The sequence below is a fragment of the Cariama cristata genome, unplaced genomic scaffold, assembly GCF_000690535.1.
Source record: "Cariama cristata isolate BGI_N322 unplaced genomic scaffold, ASM69053v1 scaffold21472, whole genome shotgun sequence".
In the NCBI taxonomy this organism is placed as follows: domain Eukaryota; kingdom Metazoa; phylum Chordata; class Aves; order Cariamiformes; family Cariamidae; genus Cariama; species Cariama cristata.
The window spans coordinates 165,718-176,619 of NW_009602541.1; the positions used below are offsets into that span (position 1 = coordinate 165,718).

The window sequence follows — 10,902 nt, forward strand, 5'->3', positions numbered from 1 at the left end:
GACACCCAGCACCCCCCCAGGGATGGTGACTCCTCCAGCGGACCCGGCTGTGCCACCCTGGCACTGATGCTCCTTGGTGGCAGCCACTGGCTTTGGCTCCGGCTGCACATAGAGACCCACTGCCGGGAGCTGCTCCCCCCACCAAATCGTGAGCAACATCGCCGGGAGGGAGAGGAAAAAACACCAAAATATTTACCATGAGGCCTGACTGCAAGCCTCTGGATGTTAAGCTCTTCCCATGACTACTGCTGCAATGTGACATTTGGCTCTTTAAAAAATAAAAATAAAATAAATGGTATCTTATGTGGTGCTGCAGTCCTTTGCAGAGAACAAGAGCAAGGTTTGCCAGCTATCTCTACCTTTTACAGTAAATCATCTCCAATCAAACAATAATGTCCCAGAGAGGTACAAATTTTGATACTTGACTTTCAGTGTTCATTTCACCAAGTTTTTAGTTTTTAAAGGAAAGGAAATTAAATGAGGGAAAGATTGCCCTATGCTAATTCACCAGTTAAACTCACAGGAAACTGCAAAAGATAAGGTTCCCATAGCAATTGGAATAGGTACCGCATTGCACAGATGAGGCCCGATTTTCCCACTTACTTTCAGTGCTGGTGGTTTATCTCCACACAGCACAGGGAAAAGCAATTACTTGGAACGAGGAACAAGGCAAAGGAGCCTGTGGCATCTCTGATTCTTTTTAATGGCCATTCTCTGGTGTGGTTTGATGCGCCACTATTGCAACACAGCCGTGCCCCGGCGCATGTACCCTTGACTGCGGCAAAGCTCCTGGGGGGATCCTGCCACTGGCTTTTCCTGTGGTTTTAACTGTGAAATTCTGACAGGCATTCAAGTGGGTTTTGGCAGGGAGTTTTACAGCCCCAGCCTCCATAGGACAGAGCTGTCTGGCACCGCACCAAACACTGCATCCGAGTGCAATCCCTCCCAGCCATTGCCTCACATTCATGACTACACTGGCAACAAGAGACCTTTAATTCAACACAATCTGCTTCCAATGAACCCATCTTACCTATTAATTATTGCTTTATCTTGCCTGAGCTTATGATTATTGAGCCTGACTATGTCTTCCTTATCCTCCAAGCAGTCATCTTCAGCCAAGCCGAGGGAGCGCAATCCTTCTCCCACCCTCGCCCCAAAGCTACTCTGCAGCACAGAATCAGGCCTATGAACTCCTTCATTAATTCCTCTACAAAATGCCCCATCAGTGCAGTTAAATTTGTGGGCGTACAGTCCCCAGGGTCTCATTTCTCCCTGCTGTGCTGCAGCTCAATTTTTTTACCAGCTGCTCTGGGACTTTTACCTCACTCCATGAATTTTCTGAAAGAACTGTCAAAGATTCAGCTGTTTCACTCTCGGATGCATTTTCACTGGGCCATGTAGTTCTGACCAAGAGCGAGTCCCCTAGATAGTTATTCCTCACCCCCTTTCCAGCCTGAGACTGCCTTGAGATCCATCATCAGTAACTATGATTGCATCAAGCACCCTGTCACTCTCTTCCCTTTCAGTGACAACTGAAGCTGTAGCTACGAACGCTGTAGCCTCCTTTCGTCATTGCCTATGATATGCTCCTGGCGCCCTCTCCCTCGTACGTAGGTGACCTAGCAATGCACTTTCCTCTGTCATCCTCCAGCTTCTTATGTACTTCTGAACCAACTTACTTATTCCCTGTGCTAACATCCCATCATTTTGTGCCTTTGCATCCTTAACTTTGCTCCTGCACACCTTTATGCTCTGCTCTCTCACACCACTGTGGTTTCCTTTCTTCCTCCCAACAGGACCACTTTTTTTTTTTTTTTCCTTTTCTTTTTTCATTAATACATTGTTTTTCTCTTCCCTACCAGGGTCAGTACTAGAGGACACTTCTGACAAACGCACGTTGCTCTCTCCCTGGCTGCTGACAGGGAGAGTTGTCCGCAGGGTGTCAAAAGAAATGCCGTCCCCAGTGGGTGCAACCAGCTGGCTGGAAGGAGACGGTGTTGCAGATGCTTCTGTCTCAGATGTGAAGCAGAGAAGAACCCAGGAAAGAAAAGAAACCACTTCAGGATGGAGAGAGCGAATCAGTCCAGGGTATGGAGGAGACATCCCCAGGGCCTTAGAAGTGGGTTTCTCTCTCTGTGATGCTGAGCACCTCCTGGACCGGAGGGTACCATCCCTTGCGCTTCAGTTTGGACAGCCCCGCCATGTGCTTCTTTGGCTGTGGCAGATCCTCCGCTGGTGAAATCAGCTGTGTTAGCCGCTGCAGAGAGGAAGCCTCTGTTAATTAAGCTGATAAACAAACTGACACCCAATAGTGATCCACAACCATTGCTGCGGGCAAAGACATCTAGAGAGCTCGTGCTCCTGGCTCCCTGCTCCTCTCCTGCCAAACGGCTGTGAAAGGGAGAGGAAGGAGAGCAGGCTCACTTTAACTGCTTTTGGTGACAATTATTCCACCTCTGGGCTCAAACCCAGGCAGTGGACTGACAACCTGATGTACAAGACTCCTCACAGACATGTTTCTGGGAGGAAGGATGCTAGGGATTAGCCCCACAGACATTTACTGTGGCCAAGGAAAAAACATCATAAAGCCCCTTTTTTTTCCCCTATGCCAAGTAGCCGTGCTTCCCATTGACTTTAGTGAGAGCTGTAAAGCCTTCCAAATGGTCTGACCATCAGAAAGTGCTGGACATCTCCTGCTATGGTCCAAAACAGGGTGGTAGGTGGTACCTACCTCAGTGGCACTTCCCTGGTAAAGTAGCCCCTCCGCAGACTGCTCCCCTCTTCCAGCCAGCCAGACTGCAGGGATGCAGGCAGGGGCTGTGGGGCAGCTGCCTGCCCTTAGTTCCCCCCATCCTCCGCAACACAGGGGTGCAGCAGGCTGTTCCACACACATGTACACTTGTGTCATGTCAGCTTTGGGGAGTTTATTCTTAAAAAATGTGAAGAACTTGGAGCTCTTTGGGCAAAAGGTGCTGGCCTACAGGGACTGCTGCTGTGAATTTCTGGTCTTTCTCATCCCATTTTTGAAGACCCTCTGGTGCCACACACTTTCCTGAGCACCTGGTCTCCTCCCAAAGCCAAAGAATACGCAATGTCCTGCAGCCACCTGCCCGACTCCATGGGCCAGTGTATCATTTCCCTGATGAAAACTGACGTTCACAGTTACTAACTTTTTCCATCAGAAGCTGTTCAGGCCAGTGCACGCTCCTCCCTTGCAGAGTGCATCACAAGCAGAGCAGGCAATTCATCCATGACTCGTTGGATTAATTTCAGTTCTTCCACTCCTTGTGAAGTGCCTTCCAGAATCCCAGATTTTGCTTTTATTCAAAACTATTTGCCCCATGATTTCTGAAATGGGCCTTGGCCTGCAGCTGCCCTGTGAGCAGTTCATCACGAGTTTTCAGTCTTTGGAGCTTCAGCTGTCTTAATCAGACACGTTAGGAAACAACATTTGTGTTTCTTGGTCAGTCAAGTGTAACAAGAGGAATCAGTTTGTTGCAGTGACTGATCATAATTACCAATTACAAACTTGGTTTCAGTGAATGGTTTGCAATATTCAGTTGAAAGGCACTGTTCCTGGAAGCATCTGTGTTAGGAAATTAATTCACTACATTTCTGGGGTGTGACTGGAAAAAAGGAACAGGTATATTTTGAGAAAACCTGTTTTCAAAACAGGTGCAGCTATTCCAGAAGATATCGTATGGTTGGTTTTGATTCTCCCCTGAATCAGCTCAGGTTTAGCAGCCGATTCTTTCCTGCATACTTAAACCACATCTTTGGGAGTTTCTTCATACTAATATAACTGAGAAGTCCCTGGAAATTACAACTAATATCATTTAAACCAGGGCAAACAGAAAAACCTTCCATCTGAAATTGACCAAATCAATTCCTCAGATGTGCTATAAAATAAGCATTAACACTACTCACAGCAGCATTTCAGTCCAAGGGCTCAAAGTACTTTGCAACAGATGAGAAATATTGGTTGTTTAGCAGGCGGGACATTTGAGCATGTATTTCACTGACACCTCCAAGTCCTCACGTAGACATGCGAAACTTCTGAGCTGTGGGGAGTCAGACATGTTGTCAGCCACCCAGTCAAACTCTTTAAACCAGCCATGGGAAAGGACAGATGCATTACTGATAAATGGCCCAGAGCACAGGAGAGGGCTGTAAGAGGCAGGACTCAAGGTCTGACCTTGGAGCAAATCATATCACAGCACCTTGGCACAAGATTCACCTGGATTTCCTCATACTGGGAGGTGTACAGCTCACAGCTCCCTCCCAACCTTGTAATCTCTTCATGGCCACCAACAGCAACCAGGAGGGCCAAAGGCAGCTAAACAGGAACTATTTCATAGCATCATACTTCTCCACCTTCCTGCCTGCATGGCTTATGCCCTTCTCAGTGTTTCTCTGAAGACTTTCATTGCTACCATTCCCATCTGGGCATTGCACTGTATCTTCTCCTGAGCCTGAGATGGGCATTAGCCAGCTCTGCCACAACTCCTGTCGCTCCCTATTAAGTCACATCTCCCAGTCAGTAAATAAGAGTCCCCATGGGCACAGATTCACCTTCCCTGAGGCAATGAAGCCGATAAGGACATCCTGCACCCAGCCCATCCCTGGCTGTGTTGGCAGTGCAGGGTCCTCCTCTCCATGACCCCACAATGTGACTGTCACATCTGCACCACAGACACAGGGATGGTCCCATCCCCTGTTCACCTTGTCCCCTCCCCAACCAGCCACAGATGAGCCTGCAGTCAGTGAGGATGGAGAAGGACCAGAAGAGAGATTGTGCAGAAATCCTTATGCACTGTACATCACTCAGGTCTTTCCGCATGGGTCAGATGGGGTGTCATCTCCATGACACCATCTTCCAAGACACAGTTCTTCCTATGACAAGGACAAAGTGTCTACAGTGAAAGAGGATAGGCTTGGGCATGGCACAGGGTAGACCTTTACAGCTCTGTGAGCATGTCCTCTTTGATAACCACGGGTAATTTCTTCAGTCAAAATAACACAGTCCTGAGACAGGACTAAAAGGGGAACAGGAGCAAGGGAAAAGAAGTAAAGGCAAAACAGATCCTGGTTTTGCACTTGGTTTGCACTGGCACCAGTCAGTAACAGAAGAGGAGGCAAAGGTGGTGGCATGCCATCTTTACTTACATGACCAGTGGGACCATCTGAACCATAAACCAAACCAATCAGCCCGGGGCCTCGGGTAGTCCACACTGAGGGGGTCCTCTGCCATGCAGTGGAGCCAGCATTAGAGATGCTCTGCATATGTCTACATATTGCACTGAGCATGGTGGTGCAATGTCTCATGGAAGACTGGACATTTGATGATCAACCTGGGAGTTATGCTGAGACTCTCCAAGCCCTCCAAATTGCCAACAAAAGACACAGGGGATTCTGGGGAAGGGACACCCTCACCCTTCCCTTCCTTCTCAGAGGAGAAATGTGCCACGTGCATCTTCCCTGGGGCCCTTCCCATGAGCCGTCCGGGGGAAGTAGCAGCAACCTGCCCAGCAACCCCAATCCCAGTACCTGCTTCAGGGGTCCTTTGGTTTTCAGGAGGATGAAGATGGCGTAGAGAGGAATGCAGACCATGGAGGAGAGTGCCATCAGCCAGCCCACCACGTAGCCCCAGGGTGGGTACACGTAAGAATTGTTGTATTTCAAGGGTGTGTACTTGATCAGGGAAAACAGGAAGACAGCCTGCGGAGCAGAAAACACAGACATACCAGCACAAAGGGAGCAGCCAAGGCAGGCAGCCTGGCCAGCCTACCACCGGATGGGTGGCAATGAGCATGCTGTCTTGCATGAACTAGCACGGACCTTGCTAGCTGCAGCGAGGCAGAGCTTGGTGCATGCTGACTGCACAGGAGTTATCTCAGAGCCAGGGCCAGGCTTCTCCGCAGTCTAAAGCCTTCAGACTTCCTAAGAGTTCAACCTAAGCAAAGGTGGCAGCAGCTTTGAGGGTCCAGCAGCATCGAGACAGCAATTTATTCATATCAAAGTCAGGAATTGTTGTTCTCCCTGGCAGAAGCCCTCCAGAAGTACCACACAGGCACAGATTTATGCCTCTTGGGGCTTTCTAGCCACAGAGGTCTGAGATAATTTAGGCTGGATTAGGCTTGCTTTGAAAATTTCCCTGGTATTCAACTCCTGCTGGAGCTCAAGGACAAAGGACTAGAAATCTTTTTGTAAGCTGTAGCTATAGATCCCACCTGTGTTCCTACTGAGGTCAAAGAAAACAACATCAGATGCAGGAGCAGAATTTGGCTCAGAAATCATGTAAAAGTCAGTGGAGCAAGACTGGACATAAACTCAAAACAGACAAGAACTTGCCTGACTTAGGGTGCATTTTCTCTAAACATAGTTGTCACAGAAGTTTTAAAAGATATTTAATAACACAGAAAGCAAATGGCCATGGAAAGATATTTCTGAACTATGGGCTGTCACAGGAACATTGGCTGAAGTAAGTATTTCAGAACAGGGTAATGCTCACTGGTCTTCTATTCAAAAGTAATTTGACCAAAGCTCTCCAGGCTTTAGGGACACATTTGCCTTCACAGTAAACAAGTGGCTTTTCAGGCTCAATTAGTTTTCCAGGCAAAAGATAAGGCTTTACAAAGGTAATAAATAGCTGCCTCGGCTGTGGACAAGCTTCTGCTTCACCATAGCAGTTTGAAAAATTTACAGCAGCACCTTGAAGACAGATCAACCTTTTCTGCTGAGAACCCGGTGACCCAGAATAATATGCCATGTTGCTGTAATTGCACTTACCAAGCACATACCCGGGGTGAACACCAGCCAGCATATCTTGATCAAGGGCCACGGCCGGAAACCAATCATGTCCTCAATGTTGTCGTAGAAGCGGTTGGCACCTTGGCCACGAGCCAGCACAGACACAAAGTCAGAGGTCAGGTCATTGTTGTTTCCTTCAACCACTATTCACATCAGATCCCAACTTTCTTTGTCCTCAGTGTTTACTCCTGGCAAAAACACTGCTATCCTAATACTATAGCAGCAGGTAATGGGCTTTCTGGCATTGAAAAGGCCCATCTGTGGCTAAATACAGATGGAGGTTTTTAACTTCAGGCATAAGTTTGAAAGCTTGACACAGAAGAAGTGCCCGGTCCCTCAGACAGCAGCAGCTGTAAGTGAGAGGATACAGCCCGTGTGCCACCAAGAGCAGGTACGGACTTGCACAAAGCAAGGAAGGGTGCCCGGTTGGTAGGTCAGCAAGGGAAAGCTCTTGCAGGTTGAGTGCATGGGACTGTATGAGCCCAGAGTGCTAAAAGGAACAAAGAGAGTGGGGGACACCAAACAAAATCCTCTCTTTGTAACCAGACCTGCACGCCAGGGAAGTCATGTAAAGAATCTCCACTGAGCTGGGCACTTCCCCTGTCATCAAGAGCCTGCTTTGCACAGAATATTTTATTTTTTTTTGGCATAAACCCAGAAGACCTGGCAATCCAAACTCTTCTGGAAACCAAATCTTCCATCTGCAAGTGCAGCTGTCCTGTGGGTGCCTGATCTCTTTCTTCCCCTCTCATTAGTTTCACTTACTAGATTATGTTGTTCACAGTACGTGGGGCCCACCTGAATCTCATAGTGCACCAGAATGGGATATATCTCTGAACAGCATCTAAAAGTCCTGCCACTGGCCAGACCCTAACTGCTGACTCTTCCCAACTAAAAGCAGAAAGAGGAAATATATGCAATGGTATATAGAGGAGATGACATAATGCAGATGGACTTCAGCAGATCTTTTAGTAAGCTCTAAGATGTCTTCAAGGATCAAGCACCTAATGTTGGCCAGAAAGAGGTGCAAAATGAAGAAAAATCAAAGTGTTATTCATAAGATGCCCTAACATCTTCCTAGCTAGAGCTAACCAGAGGTACTATGTCAGACTGCCTCAGGTAAAATAGAGAAACTAGATTAGACAAAAAAATGGAGCTAGCCTGTCCAGAAGAAGGGTTACCAGTTAAGCACCTCTGAGATGAAATAATACCATATTTGTCTTATTAAAGTTTTATTACAGTGCTTAGTTGATAAACAAAGGCTCTGCCTTTAGGGGTGTTCATCCAGCTGTGGACTCATTGTCATGTCATGGGTCCCACCTGCAAGCGTGATGAGACCTTGCTGCTTTGCATCTTAACACCAGAAGGCTGGGCTGGGCAAAATATATGCCTAGAGGACTGGCCACACTTGCAAGTATTTGAGGTTTGGTGAGTTTTATTTTGGTTTGTTTTTTTATGTCTTCGAATTAAATTCACATATTATGTTTCTACCCAAACTATGAATTCTACAAACGCACATTATGTGTGCTTTTCTTTTTTGTAATTCTTTGCATTATTTTCTATATCCCATGACTAATGTTTGAAGGAAAGCTCTTTTAAACCCAGGTTTTTGAAGTATTTAGGCTGGGGGTGACAGGTTCTTTGAACACCTCATGGTTCCCATCTTGAGTTGGCAAGTTAACAATTAGCCTCAAGCAAAGACAACAAGCTGTGGCATATCAAGGGACACGCAGCCTTGTGTGGGAGCTCAGCCTACACCAGAGAAGAGAAGCCTAAAACTTCCAAGCTGTAAATATCATGAGGCTCCAGATGATAGCATTTCTGAAAATATACTGGGGATGAAAGGGAGATAGTATAAAAAATTTATTTTGCCAAAAAGCCAAAATCTTCCACAGAGTGAAAAAAAAAAAATATAAATGATGTGACTTGCAGTTTAGAATGTGAACATAGCACAGTTTGTTATACCATAGAGTGTTTTCACAGAAACACACTGTGGTGTCAGATATATGACAGATAAATTCATGTGTAACACAACTTTGTGGAAGCCAAAGTTTCACTGCAAATTTGGGTCTAGGATCTAGTGGAAGAGACATAGTAATTAAAGAAATACAAAGATGCCAAACAAAAACAATGACACAACAGACATCCATCCTCCACCAAGAAAACAACCCAAAACTTATGTTGTCAGTTACAGTGTGCCTCCACCTGTCCTTAGCCCTATTCTCTGTAGTACAACCATCAGGCCCTGTGCTTCCATGGCCAATGTGGCAATCAGTAGGTGATGTGATGAACCACAATGGGGACTGACATGGACATCCTCAAAGGGTATATGAACAGGTTTTACATGTTCTACCTTTCGCAGGCAGATGAAAAAGTAATCAAGCTTAAGAATTCATTGGTTCAATCACTCAACATTGGCTTTTTGAGCAAATTAGAAGCTGGAGGACACATGCAGTTCCCCTTTCTTCCCAGCACATTAGAAGGATTAGATAAAGCTCCTGCAGAGAAAACCATAAAGATTTCCCAAAGAGATTTTTGTTGGAATGAACAAAGGTGTTTGCTGTTATCCCCAGTGTCCCAAGACAAGGAAGAATGGTAAGCAGGCACAGGTCAGTTATCTGTGCATGCTGGTACCACTTCTGTTGTGCTGACCAATTCCATACACCTTCAAAGCTGTTGCATGCTTTTTTGACAAATCATTTAATTTTGCTGCATAAACTCATGGGAATAAATTTCACATGAACCCAACTAGAGATTTCCTTGCATCCTTATGCCTTGTCCTTATGGAGCCCTTCCCATTTTACATAGCTTATAACAACTGCAAGTGATATCCAAACTGAAAGGGACAAAGATTTTATTTTATTTTTACAATATTCAGAAACAGTGAGTTTCACAGATCTGCTAGTTTGGAATCTATGAAAAAGCCCTCCTTTTAAATCTTTTCTCCCAAGCTGCATTTATTTGCATTCATCTATACCAAATTTCCTCCACAGAATTTCAATAGGTGATGACCTCGGCTTTATGCCGTAGTGCTGAGCTTGTATCTGCTCCCTCTCTGTCTCAAACCTGCAGCATCAACACCTGCACCAAACCTATGCACAACACCAGCAGCAGAGGTATTGCGGCACTGCAACAACTGCACACCCTTTGGGTACCAGGTGCACAGAGCAGGCCCCTTATGGTCCATAAATAAGCGTGTAAGATTGCCTGTAGCCGGTGCAGCCGAGAGGATAAAGCACAGGCAGCCAGAGCAAGCCTGACAGGCACGATCCAGGCAGGAGGAGGCTGCTGCTTCTGGTAGCCACACTGCATGTGAGCAAGAGAGCAAGAGAAAGATTTATACCAGCACAACATGGGTTCACCCTAGGACCACCCACAGGTACCTGCTAGCATCAGTTTGCTTCAGCTTTGTAAACGCTCCTAATGGTTTCAGCCTCTGGCTCTCCTGCAACGTTGGAGGCACTTGCTTTCTCCTGAAACAGCTAATCCTAACGTGCATGCTGTGAGTGCCTGGAAAATATCCTCCCTGCAGCGTGTTTTGGTGGCACCATATTGTGAATCCCAGTTCTCAAAACCCATGCCTACTTCTATGAGGGCTGCCTGTCCCTCAAACAGTGGATCGGAGAGAGGAGAAGGGTGGGGAAAATACCCCAAAACTCTCGGGCACTCCCCTCTAGGGAACGTGATCAGCAGGTCCGATGCCGCGCAATCCTTTCACAGGCAGAGAGCAGTCCGCAAGGAAATCCTCAGATCTTTGTGAGAGCAGCTGCCTGGCAGCAGAGGGAAGCTGCCAAGTGGTGGGTGGTTGGCGTATGTGCTGGGAGAGGGGAAACTCAGAACGCATATTTGTGTTAGCAAAAATGCTGTAATTCTTCACAGTGTAAGCAAGAGGCTCAGCCCTGCCAATTCTGAGACTGAGAAAAAAAATGTTAATAATTGGCACCAGGCACTTTTTTTTCCACTAAGATGCCTCACCTTGGCCCTCTCACTACATTTTAGACCAGTATCAGCCCAATGAATACAAAGCAGAACATCAAGAGCGTAAAGTCCTGCTGTGTGGAGTGGGGCAAATGAACCCATGGTGTTGAGGGA

The 10,902-nt window shown here is 46.6% G+C and overlaps 1 protein-coding gene across 1 annotated transcript in view; it reads right to left on the reverse strand.

Moving 5' to 3' along the window:
• Positions 1–2,113: 2,113 nt before the first annotated feature.
• The window catches only part of SLC6A12 (solute carrier family 6 (neurotransmitter transporter), member 12), a 30,169-nt gene continuing 21,380 nt past the window's right edge, over positions 2,114–10,902 (reverse strand). The window contains exons 12-14 of the mRNA XM_009694803.1: positions 6,790–6,890; positions 5,548–5,718; positions 2,114–2,257 (exon numbers count right to left, since the gene is read on the reverse strand). Of these exons, the coding sequence (XP_009693105.1) occupies positions 2,114–2,257; positions 5,548–5,718; positions 6,790–6,890 (416 nt within the window). The remainder of the gene's footprint in view (positions 2,258–5,547; positions 5,719–6,789; positions 6,891–10,902) is intronic.